This window comes from Lipophrys pholis, assembly GCF_963383615.2.
Source record: "Lipophrys pholis genome assembly, chromosome: 18".
Taxonomy (NCBI): domain Eukaryota; kingdom Metazoa; phylum Chordata; class Actinopteri; order Blenniiformes; family Blenniidae; genus Lipophrys; species Lipophrys pholis.
Window position 1 is genome coordinate 25,449,211 of NC_137646.1, and position 25,095 is coordinate 25,474,305.

The 25,095-nt window shown below is 44.3% G+C and overlaps 2 protein-coding genes across 3 annotated transcripts; both read left to right on the forward strand.

The window, feature by feature from the left end:
* Positions 1–4,989: 4,989 nt before the first annotated feature.
* Positions 4,990–17,140, forward strand: ovol1a (ovo-like zinc finger 1a). The gene is made up of 6 exons (XM_080485856.1): positions 4,990–5,100; positions 5,246–5,616; positions 13,964–14,193; positions 14,988–15,191; positions 15,278–15,422; positions 15,740–17,140. The coding sequence occupies exons 2-6, from the start codon at positions 5,517–5,519 to the stop codon at positions 16,042–16,044; spliced, it is 984 nt and encodes a 327-aa protein (XP_080341982.1). The 5' UTR covers positions 4,990–5,100; positions 5,246–5,516; the 3' UTR covers positions 16,045–17,140.
* A 1,826-nt stretch (positions 17,141–18,966) lies between these two features.
* Positions 18,967–25,028, forward strand: mus81 (MUS81 structure-specific endonuclease subunit). Of its 2 annotated transcripts, none has more exons than XM_080486310.1 (16): positions 18,967–19,449; positions 19,769–19,898; positions 20,000–20,070; positions 20,520–20,645; positions 20,728–20,808; positions 20,886–20,974; positions 21,160–21,318; positions 21,407–21,535; positions 21,612–21,739; positions 22,388–22,500; positions 22,610–22,729; positions 23,140–23,235; positions 24,204–24,323; positions 24,397–24,500; positions 24,681–24,764; positions 24,850–25,028. In XM_080486310.1, the coding sequence occupies exons 1-16, from the start codon at positions 19,309–19,311 to the stop codon at positions 24,914–24,916; spliced, it is 1,758 nt and encodes a 585-aa protein (XP_080342436.1). In that variant the 5' UTR covers positions 18,967–19,308; the 3' UTR covers positions 24,917–25,028. The 2 variants fall into 2 exon arrangements, 1 of the variants encoding a protein (XP_080342436.1); XR_013936247.1 differs by having other exon boundaries at positions 19,072–19,449; positions 23,755–24,323; positions 24,850–25,024.
* The last annotated feature ends 67 nt before the right edge of the window (positions 25,029–25,095 follow it).

A 25,095-nucleotide genomic window follows, 5' to 3' on the forward strand; every position in this document is an offset into this window, starting at 1 on the left:
ATGATCACTGCTTCTCTGAGATGGAAGTGTGAATCTGAAGTGTCCGAAAAATAAACCAAATAACCAAACAAGCAACTAACCGAATAAAGAAGCAACCTACCAAGCAAACACGCAACTAAAGCAACCAGGCAAACAACTAACATAGCAAGCAACTAACCAAACAAGCAACTAACCAAGCAAACACGCAACTAAGCAACCAGGCAAACAGGCAAACGGGCAAGCAACTAACATAGCAAGCAACTAACCAAACAAGCAACTAACTAAGCAAACACGCAACTAAGCAACCAGGGAAACGGGCAAGCAACTAACATAGCAATAAACTAACCAAACAAGCAACTAACCGAGCAAACACGCAACTAAGCAACCAGGCAACTAGGCAAACAGGCAAACGGGCAAGCAACTAACATAGCAATAAACTAACCAAACAAGCAACTAACCAAGCAAACACGCAACTAAGCAACCAGGCAACTAGGCAAACAGGCAAACGGGCAAGCAACTAACATAGCAAGCAACTAACCAAACAAGCAACTAAGCAACTAAGCAACCAAGCAACTAACATAGCAAGCAACTAACCAAACAAGCAACTAAGCAACTAAGCAACTAACATAGCAAGCAACTAACCAAGCAAGCAACTAAGCAACCAAGCAACTAACATAGCAAGCAACTAACCAGACAAGCAACTAAGCAACCAAGAAAGCAACCAACAAAAAGAGGGATGTCCCTCCAGAGCGGAGCGGAGCGTCCCTCCAGAGCGGAGCGGAGCGTCCCTCCAGCCTCTGCCGGCTGCAGGGATTCTCACCGAGCCTCAAATCACCAGCTGGATTCAAACTTTGGTCAGTTTCAGATTTAATCATCTTGCTTGTTGATTTCAGGTTCGAAATGAAACGAGACGTGTTTCCAGTTCAACAAAGTCCAGTTGAATCTGTCACATATTTGAAGTGACGGGCAAGAAAGACGATAAAACGTTTTTCAAATGTGCTTCAATGAAAAACCTTTAATCCCCAGAAAAGGAAAAGTCCCACACACTCTGACGCAGGATCAAATCCGAACAACCGTATTTCTACGACACCCTGGAGCAACGAAGCTCAGTGACGTCTTCAGCAGGAATCCAAGGACAGGAATGGAATATGATGGAGATCGTCCATATAGTCATCGCTATGCAGTCAAATGTGAAATGACCGACGGATCATTGTTCTGGTTGCTGAGTTCCACCCGAACCGACCGGACCAGTCGGACCTGCTGACTGACAACCTGCTGCTGTTTGATCCACTCTGGAAGTAAAGGAGAAAGTAAAGCCCATCGGATCTGCTCTGCATGAAAAGAAAACGTCATTTCAAGTATTTTTATTCAAGTGTTTTCTTGGGAAAACTTCGAGTTTGGTTGGTTGGAACCAAAAAAAAAAAAAGTTAATTAAACCACGTGGCACAGGTTGCGCCACGTGGTGGCGCAGTGGTTAGTAATGTCTCTTTTCCTGTGGCTCAAGTTCAGGCTTGTGTGTGAGAGAGAGAGAGAGAGAGAGAGAGAGAGAGAGAGAGAGAGAGAGAGAGAGAGAGAGAGAGAGAGGAATTCCTCCAGGTACCTTGGTTTTTCTCTCACCTTTCCAAATCCTGTATTTAAGTTCAATTGGCGACCGTCAGTGTGACTGATGGACTGATGGACTGATGGACTGATGGACTGATGGACAGACAAACAGATGGACTGATGGACAGACGGACTGATGGACTGAGGGACAGACGGACTGATGGACAGATGAGAGCGTCCATGAGACTTTTCTCCGCGTCACTACAGCTTCTGAAACTACGGAGGCCCAGAAGGGCCAACAGGACAACATAAAGGCTTTTTACTGTTTTGTTGTGTTGTGATGTTTTGTTGTTGTGTTGTGACTTTTTGTTGTTGTGTTTATACTTTTGTTGTTGTGTTTATACTTTTGTTGTGTTTATACTTTTGTTGTGTTGTGACTTTTTGTTGTTGTGTTTATACTTTTGTTGTTGTGTTTATACTTTTGTTGTATTGTGACTTTTTGTTGTTGTGTTTATACTTTTGTTGTATTGTGACTTTTTGTTGTGTTGTGACTTTTTGTTGTTGTGTTTATACTTTTGTTGTGTTGTGACTTTTTGTTGTGTTGTGACTTTTTGTTGTTGTGTTTATACTTTTGTTGTGTTGTGACTTTTTGTTGTGTTGTGACTTTTTGTTGTGTTGTGACTTTTTGTTGTTGTGTTTATACTTTTGTTGTTGTGTTTATACTTTTGTTGTGTTGTGACTTTTTGTTGTTGTGTTTATACTTTTCTTGTGTTTATACTTTTGTTGTGTTGTGACTTTTTGTTGTTGTGTTTATACTTTTGTTGTTGTGTTTATACTTTTGTTGTGTTGACTTTTTGTTGTGTTGTGACTTTTTGTTGTTGTGTTTATACTTTTGTTGTTGTGTTTATACTTTTGTTGTATTGTGACTTTTTGTTGTGTTGTGACTTTTTGTTGTTGTGTTTATACTTTTGTTGTTGTGTTTATACTTTTGTTGTATTGTGACTTTTTGTTGTGTTGTGACTTTTTGTTGTTGTGTTTATACTTTTGTTGTTGTGTTTATACTTTTGTTGTATTGTGACTTTTTGTTGTGTTGTGACTTTTTGTTGTTGTGTTTATACTTTTGTTGTTGTGTTTATACTTTTGTTGTGTTGTGACTTTTTGTTGTGTTGTGACTTTTTGTTGTTGTGTTTATACTTTTGTTGTATTGTGACTTTTTGTTGTGTTGTGACTTTTTGTTGTTGTGTTTATACTTTTGTTGTATTGTGACTTTTTGTTGTGTTGTGACTTTTTGTTGTTGTGTTTATACTTTTGTTGTTGTGTTTATACTTTTGTTGTGTTGTGACTTTTTGTTGTGTTGTGACTTTTTGTTGTTGTGTTTATACTTTTGTTGTATTGTGACTTTTTGTTGTGTTGGGACTTTTTGTTGTTGTGTTTATACTTTTGTTGTGTTGTGACTTTTTGTTGTGTTGTGACTTTTTGTTGTTGTGTTTATACTTTTGTTGTTGTGTTTATACTTTTGTTGTGTTGTGACTTTTTGTTGTGTTGTGACTTTTTGTTGTTGTGTTTATACTTTTGTTGTATTGTGACTTTTTGTTGTGTTGTGACTTTTTGTTGTTGTGTTTATACTTTTGTTGTGTTGTGACTTTTTGTTGTGTTGTGACTTTTTGTTGTGTTGTGACTTTTTGTTGTTGTGTTTATACTTTTGTTGTGTTGTGACTTTTTGTTGTTGTGTTTATACTTTTGTTGTTGTGTTTATACTTTTGTTGTATTGTGACTTTTTGTTGTGTTGTGACTTTTTGTTGTTGTGTTTATACTTTTGTTGTTGTATTATGAAAGATATAGATAATACAATTACAAAAATTCTACAAAATGGATTAAAAAATACACGGGTAATAAAAAGGACATTTTGCAGATGAGTATAAAAACTGATAGAATAAAGCGTCAGCGGCTCACGAGGTGTTGAAGGCCAAAGAGAACAGACTCGTTTTAAGACAATAAGAGTCAATGAAGGATCATATGAATCCTATAAGATTTAAAGATTCAGCCTCTGAGCCGTCGTGACGGTAAAAAGAACAAGCAGGCCTCTTCACATAACATAAATACAGGAAGTAGATGGAAGCGTTGGTTTGGACGAGGTCAGAGGTGAGAGAAGACGTCAGGGTGAACTGGCCTTAAGGACGTGATTCCTCTTCTTCATCATCTCTTTAAAAAAAAAAATCGTATCTGTTTATTTGTAAGTTATATTATTTTCCCCTTGAGGGCGGCTGCGGACTGCCGGAGCCTCGGGGAGGAAAAGCAAGCAACGGGACGGATACGGCGGTGGTATCGATGACAGTTAGAAGACGATCCTAAAGAAAAGAAGAGAGGAGGAGGAGGAGGAGGAGGAAGGCAGGTTGAACTCATCTGCCCCAACTCCTCCAACAGCCCGGACCACATACCGTTCATTCAATCCTCCAGCGCCACTCCTCCGCTCTGCAGGGCAATCCCACTCCGGAGCTTTGATTCAGGGACTTTCTTTACGAGGTGGTAAGAAGTTTTAGCGTGTACTGCGGGTACGCAGGAGAAACGTCCCTTTAATTAAAAACAGAAAGAAGAGAACTGATTGATTTGTTCTGGTGGTGCGATGAACAGCCAATAGGAGTTGATCACCTGATCAAACTCTGACAAACGTTATACAATATGAGACTATATATGGTGAGAACGTGAAAACAAACCAAAAGTACACCAAAATACATTAAATAAAACTAAACATAGTCTAATGAGACTAAAATACATTTACAAACGGGCCTAAATACACTTAAAATGACACTATAATACATTAAAAACGAGTTTTATCAGTCAAAAAAAGCATTAAAAAGTATTGTAAATACATTTAACTGAAATATAACAAACCAAATTAAGTTCTTTTTGTCATTTGTACTTTTTAAGAGACAATTAGAAAGAAAAGATGGTTTTTACCCGACATGTTTTCACTGTACTCTTCCTCTATATATCAGGTAATAACCATCTTTCCTGTCAAATTAAAATAAACAAACCATTTCATTTAAAGCTAATCTGATTAGTCTCATCTGTCTAATATACATTTAAGGTCATATAAATACATTTAAAACCAGCCTGGTTAGTCTAACGTACCATAAAAAGTATCATTAATACATTAAAAACTAGTGTGATTGGTCTAACAAACAATAAAAAGTCTTTTAAAAACCTTTAAAACTACTTTGATTAGTCTAATGTACATTAAAAAGTACTTTAAATACATTAAAAACTAGTATCATGTGTCTCGTCGACGTTTAAACTAACGTAAATACATTAAAAACTAGTGTAAGTAGTCTAGCGTACATTAAAAAGTATCATTAATACATTAAAAACTAGTGTAATTAGTCTGAATTCATGCGCGCCCATCTGCTGGAAGGAGGTTGGTTTTTTTAATCCGTTTGTTTTTAAAAGGTTAAAATGTGCACGAGCTGCGAAACATGAAAAGTTCCCCACACCTTAAAGCGGAATGGAGAAGAGAGAGGTGGAGAACGGGTGCAAAGAAGGAGTGATCAGAGGAAGGAGGGGTGTAAACCGGTTCTTCAGGTATCCTCGGGCTTGTTGTCACCGTTATTTCTGCCGCGCATGCGCGCTGCGGCCCGTTTCCTGCTTTTTTAAATGAGTACCTGAGGTGCGTTATGGACCCACCTCTGAGAGTGTGTGTGTGTGTTTTCTCTCTCTCCACCTCCAGTCCGAGCCCTCCTCCTCTCCCACTCCCGTTATTTCCGCGGCGGATGAACCGGTCTCTACCTGCCCGGTAAGGAAGCTCACCTGAGCGGGACTCACCTGTCCGCTCGACGCGTAACGACACTAGAAAAAAGGCGCAAAAGGACGAAGAAGACGAAGGGGATCGACACATTTCCTCCCCACTTTTCCTTTTTTTCCCCCTCCCGTTTGCTTCTTTCAACTACTTCGGTGTGTTGTCGTTCCACCGGGGCGCGCGGCGCGGTGATCAGCGGAACATGCCGCGGGCCTTTCTGGTGAAGAAGGCGAATGTCTCGCCGGGGAAGCGGAACTGGAGCGAGCTTCCCGACCATAAACGAGGGGACGTCTACATCCCAGGTGAGTCCAATCAAGCCACGGTTTCTCCCCGCGGTCGCGTGCGGAACGGGGGAGGCGGCCGCCCGCCCGCCCGCCCGCCACACCGGCCCCGGTGCGTCTTTGGGTACTTTTACGCACGGATGTTTTTAGTTTTTCTAAACGTGTTTATTTTCTTCAAACACAAAAGTATTGTGGCGTGGCAGGTGGAGGGGAGGTGGGAGGGAGAGGGTCCGGTGGGGATTGTAACGGGGCAGGATAACGGGAAACACACACACACACACACCTAAATGCTGGGATACGTTTGGACTTTTACGCAACTTTAATTCCTTTTTTTAAATTACCCTCAGATCGTCTCAATTCGAACTTTGATCCAATTTGTTGAGATATTAACGACTTCCACGATCTAATCTGACGGGATTTGCTCCATTTTTTTTTTTTTTTTTTGCACCTTCCAGAAAGCGCTGCGGCCTTTATCACAAACGAGCCCGTTGCTTTTCCTCGCGTCGACCTTCGACCCCGAATCGCCTCCAAGTAATCACTGCACTGACTTCAGCCTGCACGCATCCACTTTTTAAGAGCTTCGGGAGATTTTAAAACAAGACATTTGAACGGAAGTTCCTTAATATCTACCCGTTTTTACGCCTTTTTTTTTTTTTTTTTACTTTTACGCATAAAAGTACGTTCGCATTCTTAAAAGTTTCTTCTTTTTTTTTTTTGACCTGAAAAGGCGCAAAGGAATGTCATCCTCTGCGGCTTCATCTCATTTCTGGTTCATCCTCACTTCACATTTAAATGACAAGAAGAGGGAGTCGACTTGTCTCCCCGACCACCGTCTCTCCTCCGGAGAACAATCCCCATTGTTGCCACCGGCGCAGGTTTTTATTGTAAGACCCAGTCTGGTATCAGATAACAAGTAACGGACTACACCCTAAACCTTCCCCCTCCCCCCTTCTCTCTCTCTCTCTCTCTCTCTCTCTCTCCGTTATCTTTCAGTCACTGACTTTTACATCCTCTCACAGGTAAATGTGTGTGTGTGTGACATCTTTGCATAACTAAGTTTATTTATTCGGATTTAACTGGTGCAGCACGTAAAGCTTCGGGATTTTATGAGGCAATTGAGCAGGTTGCGCAAAGATATCGGTCAAAATGTGGCGTCGGGATTGAGGATGCGGTCTGGGCGAGGAAGGAGTGGAAATGATATTAAACAAACGAGAAGCAGAAAGAAAATATATTCAGGACACAATAATACATTTCCAGGAGTCTTTGGGCCTCCTGTCGGCTCCCTGAAGCTTTCAGAAAAAAATACACATTTATTTTCTTATCCTTACATTTTTAAGTGTATTTATTTATATTTTAACCACCTCTTTATTATTTTGAACAAATAAAGAGCAATGTATATGCCCACGTATACACAAATACATACATATAAACAGAAAAAAACATTTCCTTAGTTCGTTTATTTTTCATATATATATATATATATATATATGAAAAATTAACTAAAATAAACAGAAAAATACAAATAAAAAGCAGTCCCACCAACAGTCAAATCAAAATCAACATCTACACCAGTTGCTCTTACCAAGTGACCATAGGGAAAACAATTTTATTTAGTTTTATCTTATTTAGTTTATTTACACGCCCGTCATTTTCAAAAAATAACTCTTTACTCTGGGATAAAAAAGAAGGGCTTTAAAAAAAAAGTGAGTAAAATGGGGCAAAGTAGCTTAAACCACCATAAATAGTGAAAAAAAAAGTTAAAACAGCTTAAAAGAATTAAAATGTCAAGAATTACTTTTAGAAAAAAAGTTTCAAAATGAGGGGAAAACATAAAGCGCATTTTTTGTACTAGTATCAAAAACTGCATTAAACTTTTTAAATCTCATTTTTAAAGACTCAACGGGTTTTCGTGGCTCCACTTAAATGAAATAGTTGATCTCCAATATCCGCAAAAATATCAGCGAATTTTAATCAGTATTTCTGAGAAATGGTTGATTATTTTAGTATTACTTTGAAAATATATTGTGATTCATTTTATATAGTCTGTAAGTATAGCAACTGCTCCACTTATCGCTTTAAAGATGTTTTAATAGTGAAATCAATAGTTTACCTCCGTTTACCTGCTTTTGATTTAAAATATATAAACTTTTTTTTTCAGTTTGCAGTTTTATAAGTGTGTTTTGGTAAAGAAATGAATGTTTTTACTCGTTCTAGGCCGCGTTTACACGGCGACATTATGAAATTGATGTAGTTGGTATGCCGAGCCATTCTTATAGTGAAGCGCCACAGAAAAAGAACACAGAATACATAGAATAGAAGTTACATTATCAATCTGATGGAGTACAATCAAATACATGATGTTAAATACTGGGGATGCACCGATACAAGTTTTTTTAAAGGAACGAGTACTAACCTTTAGCTACTTGCCGATACAAAGTACCAATATGAGTACCAACATTGAGCTACTTGCCGATACTAAGTACCAATATGAGTACTAACCTTAAGGTACTCACCAATACAAGTTCTAAATTTTAGCTACTTGCTGATACCGTGCTGATACGAGTACTAATCTTTACCTATTTGGTGATACCGAGTACCATTACGAGTACTGTCTTTAGCTACTTGCTAATACCGTGCTGATACGAGTACTAATCTTTACCTATTTGGTGATACTGAGTACCATTACGAGTACTGTCTTTAGCTACTTGCCGATACCAAGTACCAATATGAGTACTAACCTTAAGGTACTCACCAATACAAGTTCAAAATTTTAGCTACTTGCTGATACCGTGCTGATACGAGTACTAATCTTTACCTATTTGGTGATACCGAGTACTGTCTTTAACTACTTGCTGATACGAGTACTAATCTTTACCTATTTGGTGATACCGAGTACCATTAAGAGTACTCACCTTTACCTACTTGCCGATACCGCAAACCGCCTCGGTACCGATGCTACATCGCCCCCAACAGTCTACAGTACGCATAGCACCATGCGTAGCGGCTATTTTTAGCATGTAGCATGTAGCACGGTTCAGAGTTCTGTGCTGAGCAGATAAACTAACGGGCGACATCGTTCTAACTCTGCTGGTCCGAATGTCTCTGGTGATAAAGTTGCTGGTGATAAAGTTGCTGCTGTTGTACCAACTTTCTTCCTCCTCTTGATATTTTATCAGAACATAATTCACAGTCCCTCTTACTTTTGTCACTCTCACTAATACTAAAGAATCTCAGACGTTGTCGATGCCCTGACGTCAGATAATACTCGCCGCGTTGTATTTTGGATCTTTCATGAGTAGGAGTACTCTGCGCAGTATCGGGTCGGTATCGGTATGTATCCTGTTAAACACTAATATCTACACAGGGCTGTTATCAGCAAACGAAATGAACAGAAAAATACAGCAAATACTATTTACAAGGAGGAGTTATAGAGACTGTGTACTGAAGGTACTCCTTCTGTCGACATCAAGTAACTGGATCCATACATTCACCTTCTAATAACCACCGAGTCTCATCGGAACCTGACAACGGTCCCAACTACAGTCGGTTAGTTGTGTTACTTGACGTACCTGCTTGTGTTTGTGCGGAACAGGCGGACCGATACAGTCGGAGAGGAATGATAATTACCCACCAAAAAGCAGGCGTGTCGAATACTTTGTGAAATGTCACATGCCTTCAGCTCGGACCGACTTGACTGTATGTACAGTAGTAGCTGCTCGGAATGTATTTGTCATCGGGCAACAAACACGTACCTGTTGTTTTTTCACAGCTCATCAGCTTTACTTTCATTGTTTTTAAAATCGGCTCAATTTCACAACCAGACTGGAAACACCGTCACCAGTCCAACGCAGTACCAGGAAAACTGAATCGTCTGATTCAAAGAGTGTAATCCAGAATTTCTTTTTAAATATTTAGGATCCAGCTTCAGTTGTTGATGGAAGAGGAAGTCCGGATTGTTTTTCTGGCTCTTCAAAGGTGATTGATATTTCGGCTGGAGCGCCATCTTTGATTTCCCAGAATCCCTTGCAGCAGGTTTCCCAAGACGACGCCAGTCAGGAAACATAAACACAGTTTGATGGCGACAAATTCCGTTGTTTTTTTTTTCCGGTAAACATATGGATTTAGAAAACTGCAGCTTGGCAATGAGTGTTGATGAGATTTTTTTTAGGAAGTAGATTTTAATAGTGATTCTGGCAGAGTCACTTTAACATAAAGAATTTAAAGTCCAGCTCATCGCTAAATATATCAGGAAAGTTCAATGGCAGTATTCGTCATAAACAGAAAGAAGTGAGTTTTTGTATATATATATATATATTTATATATATATATATGAGTGGAGATTTAATTATGTTTGTGTCCAAAGGGTTTCTACTGTTTGTCCTGCGGGGTTAATGTTTATTGGATGGCAGGAAATGTAACGGACCCTGCAGACGGCCTACTGCTGGAGACAATACGCCTTGAGCAAACACACACACACACACACACGCACACACACACACACACACACACACACACACACACACACACACACACACACACACACACACGGTGTGTTTGACAAAGTTATCCACTGATTGTTGACTCGTCCCCCCCCCCCGGGCACAGCGATGCTAAATGGATTACAAAAAAAAAAAAGAAGTGTACAAACCCTTCGTATTCAGAAGCCCCTCCCCCCTTTACCTGCCCAAACACATGCATATCTAGTACACACACACACACACACACACACACACACACACACACACACACACACACACACACCTCATTCAGCCGTGAATCGGTTGAGGTGGGGTGTGTGAACAAACAATACTCCATGAGATTAAATGTCCAGCAGCAGTCGCCACAGAAACCGTCTGAGTGAAGCAGAGCCGATTCATCCCACAGATGCACGACAGCGGCACCGTTTAAAAGAGGGGAGGAACAAAAAACACACAAAAAAAACCCACTTTGCAATGTTTGTTCAAGTAAATAAACTAGAGCTACACTCGGTAGAGCGCAGACCTTCAACCCAGTTAGCATCACTAGCATGATAGCCGTTAGCTCATATCGATGCAAACTCGGTAGCTCAGCTAGCTACACCGCTGTGAAACTCTGAGCAGGGCGCGACGGAAACATAACCTTACTTAACATAACCTTACTTAACATAACCTTACTGAACATAACCTTACTTAACATAACCTTACTGAACATAACCTTACTTAACATAACCAACCTTCGGTTTGCGAAGGTGATAGTCCACCAAACATACTTTTCCTGTTTGTTGGAGCATCAGCTGGAGCAGCTCTTGTGTTTATGGGGAACCGGGATCAAGTCCTACTGACCAGTGTGAAAAAACACTGCATGATGATGTTAAGAGTCGGTATCATCATGGAGCTAAAGGCTAGTACTCTTATCGGTACTCGGTATCGTCATGGAGCTAAAGGCTAGTACTCTTATCGGTACTCGGTATCGTCATGGAGCTAAAGGCTAGTACTCGTATCGGTACAGTATGGACTGCATGGAGCATATCGAGCGTATGGACTGTATGGACTGTATGGAGCGTATGGACTGTACAGACTGTAAGGAGCGTATGGACTGTACGGAGCGTATGGACTGTATGGAGTGTATGGACTGTATGGTGTGTATGGACTGTACGGAGCGTATGGACTGTACGGAGCGTATGGACTGTATGGAGTGTATGGACTGTATGGAGTGTATGGACTGTACGGAGTGTATGGACTGTACGGAGCGTATGGACAGTACGGAGCGTATGGACAGTAAGGAGCGTACGGACTGTGCGGAGCGTATGCACTGTACGGAGCGGAGCGTATGGACTGTAAGGAGCGTTCGGACTGTAAGGAGCGTATGGACTGTACGGAGCGTACGGACTGTAAGGAGCGTATGGACTGTAAGGAGCGTATGGACTGTACGGAGCGTACGGACTGTAAGGAGCGTACGGACTGTACGGAGCGTACGGACTGTAAGGAGCGTATGGACTGTAAGGAGCGTACGGACTGTACGGAGCATATGGACTGTATGGAGCGTATGGACTGTAAGGAGCGTATGGACTGTACGGAGCGTATGGACTGTAAGGAGCGTTCGGACTGTAAGGAGCGTATGGACTGTAAGGAGCGTATGGACTGTACGGAGCGTACGGACTGTAAGGAGCGTACGGACTGTACGGAGCATATGGACTGTATGGAGCGTATGGACTGTAAGGAGCGTATGGACTGTACGGAGCGTACGGACTGTAAGGAGCGTATGGACTGTACGGAGCGTACGGACTGTAAGGAGCGTATGGACTGTAAGGAGCGTATGGACTGTACGGAGCGTACGGACTGTAAGGAGCGTATGGACTGTAAGGAGCGTATGGACTGTACGGAGCGTACGGACTGTAAGGAGCGTATGGACTGTACGGAGCGTATGGACTGTACGGAGCGTACGGACTGTAAGGAGCGTATGGACTGTAAGGAGCGTATGGACTGTACGGAGCGTACGGACTGTAAGGAGCGTATGGACTGTAAGGAGCGTATGGACTGTACGGAGCGTACGGACTGTACGGAGCGTAGGGCCTCACTGAAGCTGTTCATTGGGCTCAAACTGGAACGACTCGGTCGGTCGACCGTCACTCCAGCTGCTTCTCTCAGCGGCTTAACGTGTCGGCTGTCCTGGAGTTTGCAAAAGTACTCGCATTCTTTACACGAGTTTGAAGTACAAATACGTGCGTGGCCGTTTTGTTGAACGCCACCAGAGGCCGTTTCCTCTCCGGGCGCCGAACCGTTAACTCGACGGCGGCGTCGTCCCGGCCGCTCAGCTCGCCTTCATTTGCATCCATGTTTTATCTCGCTGAGGCCGAGCAAAGTCAACTGATGTCTGAGCCACACCTGCCTTTGTACACACACACACACACACACACACACACACACACACACACACACACAAGCACACACACACACACACACACACACACACACACACACACACACACACACACACACACACACACAGTTAGACTTGTCTGACCAGACAGTCTTGCAGCACCGGCTCTCTCCTCAAACAAACCTCGTCTGAAACTACAGTACGACACCTGTGTGTGTGTGTGTGTGTGTGTGTGGGTGTGTGTGTGTGTGTGTGTGTCTTCCACCTTTAGTCTCTATATGCAGTCAAACATTTTCCTCACAATCATCAACCTAATAAATAGAAGAAGGCAGGTGGGGAAACACACACACACACACACACACACACACACACACACACACACACACACACACACACACACACACACACACACACGCACACACCAGGATGGGTCACGGACGAGGATTTACCCTCCAGACGACTCGGTCCCCACAAAGCCACACACACCAGTCAGTGTGTGTTGAGGCATGTGTGTGCGTGCAGAATAAGTTGCATGGAACAATAGTCCAAACATGGGAACACCCACACACACACACACACACACACACACACACACACACACACACACACACACACACAGCTGTGTGTGTTTGCTAATTGAGAGATTGTGTAAAGATGGTTGCCGGTTGCCGTGAAACTTTTGGTTCTGATCTTTTTCCTTCAACATAAATTTCCAGGTTCATCAAACACACCAGTTTGTCTTATAAACACAATATATAATGTGAGATCTTATGTTTTATATGTAGTATATTTCTGATATACGATGACTCGGTGAAAAGGCAAAAAAACCCAAAACAACAATAAAAAACAAGGTTATAATAGTAATAATGATAATAATCATTATCATATTTGATAAAGAAGAGCTTAAAACATGTAATATTTTTGTAGAGAAAAAAGTAAAAACTACAAAATCAGTAAAATAAAAAATTTAATTAATCCTGTGAACTTTTACAGTTTGAACACGTTTTTAATAAATGTTTATTAACCAAATATAAGAAGAAGTTATTTTTAGTCGTGAAATGGGTAAAAAAATTACAAACTCAGTAAAGAAAAACCAAATCAAATCTTATTAATATAATTTTAAATAAACTTTTACAATAGGAACACTTTTTAAATTTTTAATAAATGAAAATTCAAAATAATTAAAAATGGATAAATAAGAAAACAATAATTACAGTATAGTATTAATCAATAAATCAGACCTTAACACTTCAGTTTGGTAAAAAAAAAAAATAGTGAAAATATTCAAAATATTAATAAATAAAAATAATGTTTAAAGTAATTATTACTATAAACTTTTATAATAGGAACACATTTTTATAAATGAACATTCAAAAGATACCCGATCCATACGACTGTACGCTGCGACGACGCAGTGGCAGCGTTTTACTCAGGTGCAGGATTTAAAAAAAAAAGAAAATGACCTCCTGACTCCGTCCGTCTCCGTCTGTCTCCGTCCGTCTCCCTCCAGTCTCCAGCTACCCTCACTCCGTCCTGACCATGGAGGTGGAGGCCAGCCCGGCGGAGACGTCGCCACTCTGCCTCACCAAGCGCTCCCCGGCCGACTCGCTGACGCACGCCGAGCTGCCGTCCAGCACCGTGCTGGGGCGGCCCCGCGGGCCGGCGGCCCCGCCCGAGGAGAGGTCGGAGGTCAGGAGGCGGTCGCAGGGCGACTCCACCTACGTCCGGTCCAAGATCAAGGTGAGACGCCGCCTCAAGTTCGAAGCAATGCTACATTTGTCCTCTGGGTGGCAGAAGCGAGTTTCAAAGTTCCCGTTATTTTTACTAAAACTGGCTTTTGGTCCAAATCCCAGAAAAATCGATTCACTGTGCCACCTTGTGGTAGAAAGTGGTATTGCAGGATAGCTGTAGCTCACGACTGCCGACTCCTTCAAAATGAACAAAATTTATATGTTTATCTTTTTACCAACTTGTGGTACAAAGTGGTATTACAAGACCTGGTTAGTGTCTTTAGCAGGTTTCAATTTCATGATTATTTTTATGTCGTTTTTCAGAATAATACTTCAAACTGTGCCTTTTAAAGACCTGAGAAAGATGGAATATAGCACCATGTGGTACAAAGTGGTATTACAAGGTAAACAAAAGACGGGTTAGCTTGAAGCAATTTCAGCGCTTCATAATTTTTAAAAATTGTTTCTCACTAAAGTATAACAAACTTGACCTGAAATGAATTAACTGCACCCCCTTCTGGAACAGAGCGGTACTACAAGGCTAAGTGGCTCAACAAACAAGCATAATTCTTTTACCTCTCAAGATTTTATTTTGACGTGAAATCGAGTTCATTTCAGTTTTTTCCGGATTCTTCTCGTGCAAGGAAGCATCAGGATTAAATTCAACTTCATGGCGGCAAACGCTGACTTTACGATCTTACACGCTTACGGATTTCCTGTACGATTCCCGGCGATGTTGAAAAATCTTCATTTGATAAATTTAGTTTTAATTGATTTTTTTTTCTTTTTCCCCGTCCTTCGCAGGTAACCACCGGCGAGTTACCGCCTGGTCCCACCACTCTTCCTCTTCCTCTTCCTCTTCCTCCCACTCCCCCGCCCACAGCGACGCATAACGCCGTGATGGAAGTCGCCCCGGCTGCGACCACGACCCCCTCCGCACAGGAGACGGTCTCCATGGTAACCAGATCGTCGGGTCAGAGTGCGTCGCCGGGAACGTTCGTCTGTCAGGTATGGAGTTTCCTGTTTCCCGTTTCCTGTTTGTAGGCGACGCCATGGTGGAAACTTACACGGCGGTACGTTTTGTCTGCGTTCAGGTCTGCCAGAAGCCGTTCCAGCACCAGCGGATGCTCAACAGACACGTCAAGTGTCACAACGAGACCAAGCGCCACCTGTGCACCTTCTGCGGGAAAGGCTTCAACGACACGTTCGACCTGAAGCGACACGTCCGCACGCACACAGGTAGCTAGCTACCCGCGCACACGCCAAGACGTACGGCGTTCGGATCGCCGCGTAGCAGCTGCCCTTGTTGCGCCCATAAAAGAAAGTTGGCCTTTCTTGTTAGCATTACTGTTAGCTTTGTTGTTAGCATTACTGTTAGCTTTGTTGTTAGCATTCAGACCCGTGAGTCATTCGCAACTGTTACTTTAACTTTTGCGTATTTGAAGTATTTTTTTCTTGTATGATTTGTGTGTGTGAATCCGAGAAGCGTCTCTCAGCTCTCCCCTCGTCACCCCCCTCTCGTCCCCTCGTCCCCCCCCTCTCGTCCCCCCCTCCAGGCGTCCGTCCCTACAAGTGCACGCTGTGCGACAAGGCCTTCACGCAGCGCTGCTCGCTGGAGTCCCACATGAAGAAGATCCACAGCGTCACGCTCAAGTACGCCTACAAGGAGCGCCGCAACAAGCTGTACGTGTGCGAGGAGTGCGGCCACACGGCCGCCACGCAGGACGAGCTGCTGCTGCACCTGCACTCGCTGCACCCCGACAGCGCCTTGCTCAAGGGCAAGGCCACCAGGAGGGGCTCCGCGCCGGGCTCCCCCCGGGGGGCCGAGAGCGACGACACCACCGGGTCCGCCGGGCAGTAGAGCGTAGCCCGGCGGCGGAGGCTCCCACCTCAGCTCGGGATTGGAACCAGCCACCCCCTTCCTCAACAACACCCTCCCAACGACTAGACTTTGATGTGCCACTACAGATCTGGAGCGTGTCGACTGTATCTACTGTATATTTGTGTATATTTATGAGTGTGTGGATTTGGGCATTAACGGTATGTAAAGAGTGCGCCAAATAAATCCGACTGTAACCAACGGGAGCGTTACACCGGGGCTCTGAAAAAACGTGCATGCTTCAAAAGAAAGGTCTTTCTCACAAGTCGGGTGTATACAGAAGAGAATTAGGGTCACCTACAACAAAAAAAGAGTTTATTATGACTTTAAAGTCACAGACTTCTTTAGTCTTTAAGACTTTTAAAAATTCTGTCTTAAAACTCCAGGACTTCTGAGAGGATTCTTTATTCTTTAAGACGTCTGACAGAACGCCTGAAATCCTGTCTAAAGAATTCTGTCCATTTTTAAAGACAGACGTTAAGATGTCTCATAAAAATCACTTCTGGTTTCAAAGACTTCTGTCGGGACTTACAAGTCGGAATAAATAAAAGTATTTAAGACAGTTTAAAGTGGCTCTAATCCTCTTCCCCGAGCGGAAAGTATGTATCTAAAGAAAAGTCAAGACGACTCAATACAAAGTAAAACTTCCAGAAGTTTTGAAGTATTCCAACTGAATATTTCTCTAAAAATCTGAAGTTCTACTTCTATGTTTTCAGAATGACTCTATTTTTTTTGTTACTTTTTCATGTATGTGTAGAAATAACAACCATTTAACTTGTTTTTTGTTTGTTTTGTTTTAGGTTCATGAGCCAAAACATTAAGTACACGCCTGCTGCCTCATGCGTGAACTCAAATCCACCGCACCGGCTGAGTGGTCATAATGTTTTGGCTTGTGTGTGTGTGTGTGTGTGTGTGTGTGTGTGTGTGTGTGTGTGTGTGCACGCATCTGTGGGATGTGGAGGTTAAACTAAAAGGGATTAATATATAGAGAACAAATAAACATGGATGATTTTATAACCTCCTTGGCGGAGGGAAGAACTAGAATAAACGTCACTGTGTGAACACTGGCTGTGACCGTATATGGTGGCGTCGGCATCACTTCCTGTTCCTGTGGGAGGTTTCGGCTCACGTTCACGGTGGGGTAGTGGTTTGAGTCCCAGGCTGGTCCGTGGAGTTTGCATGTTCTCCCGTTTAAATTTAAAAGAAATATATTTCAATCTTATTTTTGACCTGCGACCTTCATTTAGGAATTTATTTTCATTTATAACTTTTCAAACGGAAGAAAACTGGTTTTATCTGTTAAAAACAAAACAAAAAAAGAATTAATTGGGATTGTTTGGGTTGGTTTGGAGGCATCGTGTGCCACGCTGGTGGGTTCCGGTGGTCTTACGAGGCTTTGCAACGTGTTTGACAAGATTTGTTTGTTTGGGTTTTATTGAGGTTTAATTCGGTTTGAAGAAGAAGAATCAGACTTTTTTAGTCTCAATGGGGACATTTCTCCCCTGGACTGACCGACCGGTCGCAGCGCGGCACTCAGAGGGGAACTGGTGGGGGTCGACGGTCTTGCTCAAGGACCCACGGTGTTGTTTGGGGTTTTTTGGACAGTGGGGGGGGGTACCAGAGTACCCGGTGGAAACCCATACACACCTAAAGGAGACCATACGAAGTCGACCCAGGCGGGATTTGAACCAGGAGGCTGTGAAGCGAAAGCTGTGTTGGGTTTAGGGGGTTTAGTCGAGCTTGCGCTGGGTTTGGGTGGATTTAGGTGGAGGAGGGGTTGAGGGGGTTTAGGAGGACCCTCTCTGGTTCCCATTGCTCGGGGCCTCCGGTTCTCCGGGTGCAGCCCTGCTCACGGCTCCACCAGAACTTTCAGTGACATTCAGTCTGAAGAACTCATGACGAGAAGCTTCTGACCCGCTGTGTTTCCAAAGCCCCCCCCCCCGAAGACCTCATTTCATCTCACCACTGGTTCCAGCAGCTTTCTACCTCTTCCCCCTTTTCTCTCCCCCTCCGGTGGATCTCAGTAATTATACCTCGTTCGTCGCGTCCCGGGCCGAGCTGGCGGGGTGAGGCTGGATTCCTGCTCTCTGTCGGGTCTTGTCGGAGGATTCCTGTGTGCAGGCTGCAGCCTGAGGATCCGGGGGGGGGGGGGGCGGACTGAAGTGACAGCCACATAACGGTCTCCACACTCATCCTGCACATGAAATCCCACAACACAGTCAGGAAGAGCTGCAGCCACGACACAACCCCCCCCCCCAAAAAGCTTTAATGGACAGAAAATCATTTGCAAATCACACAAAGCAGGATTTTATTCCCATTAGAATTAAAACGAGGAGTCAGATGTTGAAACTTCATCAACAATCATATAAACATAAATGTGACATTTATAATTTGCGTGACACATCATGCATGGGTACTTCTGATTGTGTAATGTATTTGTTTTTACATTACTTCTCGATTATGTATATATATATATATATATATATATATATAAGTAGATAATTAGATAAATTATATCTACACACATGGAAGTACAGGTAACCCAGATTGGGGTTGAATACACATAATAGTAGCAGTAATAATTACAATATTTACAGTATTCAATGTTCATATTTATAGTATCTTTCAGGATTCATGGAATAAACAGCTGTTTTGAATTTTGCCGTTTACCTCCTTGTTATATAACAGCATGTTCTGCGAAAAGTACTAAGACATTGTACAATTGTACAGCCGGACACTGAAAAAAATAAAGAAGTGGTCATTATAATTATATACATACATATATATCTATATAGTGGTGTCGCCAGGATTTAGTTTCATAGTATGCACAAATTCCCCCTATATATATATATATATATATATATATATATATATATATATATATATATATATAATAAGGTAAATGTGACATATTTCCTTCGTATAACACATTTAATAATTTTTACGTTACAACTTTCTGGCATATCATTTCCGGTTCCGACACCAGACGTCACTGTCCCCGCCCCCTCTCCTTATCACGTGACTGACGTCATCACGGAAGTGTTTTGAAAACGGGGCGCCTTCAGGTGTAGAATGGAGTTAAAACGTTTAAATGTTTAGCGGTAGAAAATACATTTACCTCAGTTTTTCATCGACTGAAACCACACGGGGGGTCGTCCAGACCTTTATCCTCCTCAGTTTATCAGTTAACGGTCACCTCGCGGCCTCCCTCCCTTCCTCCCCCACCCCCGGACTCCCCTCTCAGGCATGCCCGCCTCGGAGTCGCTCCGCTTGGGGAGGAAACGCGTCCTGCCTCGCTGCCCCAACCCGCTGTTCCTCCGCTGGCTCACCGAGCTCCGGGACGAGGCGAGAGAGAAGGGACTGAAGATCCAGTACACCTACCAGAAGGTGGATAAACACACACACACTTTTTTTATTTCAAGGTTTAAATGTTTTTACTTTTTTCCCTTTTATCTTAAATAGTTTTCTGTGCTTTTTGTGTTTATTTGTTCTTTTCATTATTGTACCATACTTCATTAACCTTTCCTGTTTTTTTCTTTTAATTTTGTCTCTATTCTTTTCTTTTTTGTCTGTTCCAGTTTATTTTTCTTTGTCACTTTTCCTCTGTTTGTCCTTTTTATATTTCTTTCTTTCTTTATATTTTCTGACATTTTGCATTTGTTGTTGTTTCTTTTATTATGGTTCATCTCTTCTCTCTCTCCTCCAGGCGATCTGCTCCCTGAATAAATATCCGCTCCCGCTGCAGAACGCCAGAGAAGCAAAGATCCTGCAGAACTTTGGAGACGGGATCTGTAAACTCCTGGACCAGAAACTGGAGAAGTTCTACAGAGAGAACGGTGAGAACATCCATGGAACATCGAAGAAAAAAAAAAAATAAATACAAGAAATTATAGAAAACTATCTTGAGGACAGAAATCATGGTTCCTCTCCTCTGCAGGCTCGGACACTCCCATCCACTCCCTCCCCGCAGGAGCGCCCCCTGCTGGTATGTCAGCTCCACCCACAAAGGTACGAACATCAGGATGTTAGCATCAGCGGAAATCGTCCTTATCGACACGTTTAGCGTTAAAAATAACTCGTACAGTATTTATGACGATATATTATCATTATGTTAAGCTCTTTTAGCCTTTATTGCTGTTTATAGCATTTATAGCCATTATCGCTATCTATAGCACCTTTAGCTATTGTCGCTATTTATAGCACTTTCCGCTGTTTTGGCTATTTTAGCTATGTACTTTAGCCTATTTAGCTTGAACATTTTAACTGTCTTGGCCATTTTCAACTCTTTTAGCCACTTTAGCAGTATTAGCATTTTAGCCATCTGAGCTATCTTTTAGCTGGTTTAGCCATTTTAAATGTTTTGGCGATGCTAGCGCCTATTCAGCTAGTCGAGCTACGTTAGCTCTTTGACCGTGTCGTTTGTTTCCACGTGACGCGATGAAGTTTGGTCCTTCTAGATGAGAGCCGCAAGGGCTGATGGGAAAGCTGGAGGAGGAGGAGGAGGGAGGAAGAAGAGGCAGTACGTTCCTCAGAAGGGATCCGGTGGCTACGCCGTCCTGCTGACGCTCTACAGACACACACAGGTGCTTTCATGATTTTGTACGTTTCAACGTTTCCACGCACAAAGCGACGCGTTTTCAAAGCGTCCGTGGCGACTGTGTGCAGGTCCCGGGCGCTAAAGGCTTCATGTTCAAACTGGAGCTGCAGTCCGAAGCGCAGCGCCTCTGCGACAAGTCCTTCACCGTGGTGAGTCCCGTCACTTCAGCTCCGCCGCGTCCCGCTCGTCTCGCTTCCCAAAACGCTCCCGTTTGCGTCCTCCGCAGCCCGAGCCGGGCGGCAGGTACACCGCCTGGTCGTCGGTCGGCACGCTGGTCCAGAAGAACCTGCTGCTCAAGACCCACAATCCTGCCAGGTACCGCCGGCAGAGCCGCGGCACACTGCCAAGATGAAAAACTCGAATGACAATTTTTTTATTTCAATTTGAAAAAATAACTGCTAACTTTCACTGCTAACCGTTAGCCGCCAACTGTCTGCTAACGGTTGTTGACTTGGTTCTAATCGGTTCCCGACATGTTCTCACTCCGTAACGTCTGTCAGGTTCTCTCTGACTGACGAAGGCTTCGCTCTGGCAAAACGGCTGGAATCAGCAGAGCAGGACAGCAGGGAGGAGGAAGAGGAGGAGGAGGAAGAGGGAGGCGATCCTGGAGTGGTCAACCTCACATGTAGTGATGACGAGGAGGAGGAAGGCAGGACGCAGTGAGTAGACTCTATGACCGCAGCTCCAATAAGAAAGAACAACCTGCAGGAATGTCGGCCGGTTCTAGCGACTCTTCTTCTTTGGTAGTTCGTCGCTGCCGTCCGAGCCGAGCTGCGGCGTCGAGGGAGGCGGCGCGTCAGGCGGCGGGACGACCGAGCGTCTCCCACCAGGAAGCTACGAGATCGTTCTGTGTGTGGACTTCATCGAGACCACGGGGTAAGACTCCGGACCGGAACCCGAACCGGAGCGAGAGCCGGCGATCACTAACGCTGCGTGGTTATCTGGTGGTCAGCGGCAGCAGCCACCGCAAACAGGAGCTGGTCAAAGAGCTGCAGCGGAACGCCGTCGCCTTCGACGTCCGCAAGCTCAACGTGGGAGACTTCCTGTGGGTCGCACGGGAGAAGGTCGCACCGCTTCCAGGTAACGACCATCGGGACGATCGGGCCTCACCAAGAGGCGTTCAGGGACCAAGAGGTGTTGGCGTTCAGTGACCGACCGAGGGGCGTTCAGTGACCGACGAGAGGCGTTCAGGGACCGGGAGGCGTTGGCATTCAGGGACCGACTGAGAGGCGTTCAGGGACCGACCACGAGGCGTTCAGGGACCGGGAGGCGTTGGCATTCAGGGACCGACTGAGAGGCGTTCAGGGACCGGGAGGCGTTTAGAGACCGACCGAGGGGCGTTCAGGGACCGGTTGGCGTTTAGAGACCGACCGAGGGGCGTTCAGGGACCGACTGAGAGGCGTTCAGGGACCGACTGAGAGGCGTTCAGGGACCGGGAGGCGTTGGCGTTTAGAGACCGACCGAGGGGCGTTGGCGTTTAGAGATCGACCGAGGGGCGTTCAGGGACCGACTGAGAGGCTTTCAGGGACTGTTCAGGCTGATTTTATTTCGGCAGATATGTTGCACGTTAATGTTTTTGAAGAGACGTCCGAGGACGGTCTGTACGGTCGGTCATTTCAGGTTCTGGAGAGACGTTCAAGGACTGTTCTGACGGTCGGTTATTTTAGTATTTGAATGTTACGGATTCAACAGGAGGTCAGAATCTCCCCCCGTGTGTTTGTGTTCCAGGTCAGCTGCGAGCGCCCGACAGGAAGGAGCTGGTCCTGGACTACATCGTGGAGAGGAAGAGGATGGACGACCTGTGCGGCAGCATCATCGACGGACGCTTCAGGGAGCAGAAGGTCTTTAAAAAACAAAACACGCATTTTACGTCTGTATTTGAAGCTCCCTCCTCTGGGGGGCGCTACAAACCACCCGGAGTGAACCGTGCTCCTGCTCCTCCCTGCACAGTTCCGTCTGAAGAGGTGTGGCCTCCGCCGGCCCGTCTACCTGGTGGAGGAGTGCGGCTCGGCCGCCGCGCACCTGAGTTTACCTGAAGCCACGCTGCAGCAGGCCGTCGTCAACACGCAGGTCGCTCACGTCTTTCTACTTCACTGTGGGACAGCGACACATAACCAACGCTGCCGAAGTTCTGCTTAACCAACGGCAAAGACGGTCCTTGAACGCCTCTTAAAAATCAGACATGAACTACAATCTGAATCCTCCCCGGATGCCGTTCTGAAAATGCCCCGGGGTCACATGACCAACATGTATGTCAAAAAGTACTTGAACGCCTCTTAAATCAGTAAAAGGATCACATGACCAACTCTCAGATTTGCACTTGAACGCCTCATTAAAATCGACAAAATCAAACTTCTGTTAAAATGACACATGTCCAACTCTCAGATCTGCGCCTCTTCAACGCCATCTTAAACGTTGGTTAAGCAGACATTGAACGCCTCCTGAGAATCGTCCCTAACGTGAGCTCGCGGGTGTTTCAGGTGGTGGACGGTTTCTTCGTGAAGCGCGTTCAGGACGTGCGAGAATCGGCGGCGTACCTCACCATCATGACGCGCTACCTCACCAAACTCTACCAGGTAATGTCAACAAACACTTCCCCAAAACAACACATGGCAGTGCATTAAAATATATATATATATATAATAGTAAAATAATATCTAAACACAAATTTGCAGATAAAATGTTCCAAAGTTGAAGGAATAAAGCTGCTTGAGCTGCTTACAGACGGAATTTATAGTCTAAAGACGACTTTAAATTTATTTTATTCAGCCTCATATTTCCAAAGCTATATAGCTCACTATATATATGAAGTTTTTCCAAGAGTAAAACTTGTTAATTCCTTCAACCAGCGGCCAACAGAGGAGCCGCACACATTTTTACAACAAATGAACATCTTGCCTGGAACGAGTCTGTTTGTTGTAAAACTTGATTTAACGCACTGTCAGCTTTAAAAATAAAAAGAATGTAAGTCGTCATCACAGTGAAATCCTGTGTTTCCTTATTAAAACATGTTTTATTGGTGTTGGACCTCAAGTTGAAACTGAAAATCTGGAGTTTGAAAGAGTTTTTTTTTTTAATTTTCCCCCTTCATTTAGGCTCGTTGTTCAAACCAGAATCGCCCACAAGGGGGCGCCACCTCAAAACGAGAGCTTTTGATGGTCTTCAACACAGGAGGCCAAAGTCAAAAAAGCACCTGTGAAACTTAGCAGCTTGTCGCTAACAGCTAACGTGACCGGGAGGCACACCGATGAACACTGACGTGTTTATTTACTCTCCTGAACAACATGAAATCTTCAGGGATGATTTCTCATAATCCAAGAACTAATCCATTAGATTGTGGGACGTTAACCGTTTCCCAATAAATCCCCAAAACTTAAAAAAAAAAAAGTCCCATACAAAGCGGATGAGAGAGGCCCCTCATGGAGATCGTCTGTTGCCATGGAGACAAAGTGCTCTTCCCAGCGGCTCCTTTTAAAAGGACCCAAAACGTGTAATTAGCAGGTAGCATTCGGCTAACCGGTAAGCCCGTCTGTCGTGGTTCCAGAACCGGACCCTGACGCGTCGCTCCAGAGAGCTGCAGGGTGACGCCGACGCGGCGGCGGGGACGCCGTGCTGCTCGCTCATGTCCTTCGCGGAGTTCAACCACGGCGCCATGAAGAACAAGGTGGGCGTGTCTCCTCTCGCCCCCCCCTCCCCCCGGTGAAGCCGCTGGTCTTCACTTCCTGTTTCCTCCTCAGTGTCAGACGGTGACGGAGGTGTTCGCCCGGCAGCTGATGCAGATCAGCGGTCTGTCCGGAGACAAGGCGGCGGCCATCTTGCAGCAGTACCGCACGCCACGCAGGTACAACGCCACCAGCAGCTTCTTTTTTCCTTCTTCGTTTACGCTAAACAAGCTAACTCTTCCTCAGGTAGCTCTTTGCTAGCTTTACGCTGTCTAAACTTTCAGTTCGCTCTCATATAGCGAACATGTGTTACTGCTCCTCCCGCCATCGACTAAAACAAATCTCCGTCTCGACCACAGCCTCCTGGCGGCGTACGAACTTTGTTCAAGTGAAGTGGAGAAAGAGAAACTTCTCTCCTCCGTCCGATACGGGAAGCTCAAAAGGTCGGGATCCCCCCCGCGGCTCATTTAGCTTCACGTGTAGCATGTAGCGTAGCGATCAAGGACAATAACCATCTTTGTTTTGCAGGAACGTGGGTCCAGCGCTGAGCAGAACCGTGTACCAGCTGTACTGCACACAGGGGGCGCTCTCGTAAGCTACAGCGCTAGCGGATACGTAAACATGCTGCTATTTTTTTATTTTTATTAATTGTTATCATGAACGTAAGTGAAGAATTCTGTATCAATAAAGACGTGGATTTTTCTTCTATGTGGCTAAATTGAGCTAATGCTAACAGAAGAAACAGAAATGAGACGCACACTGTTCAGAGTATTA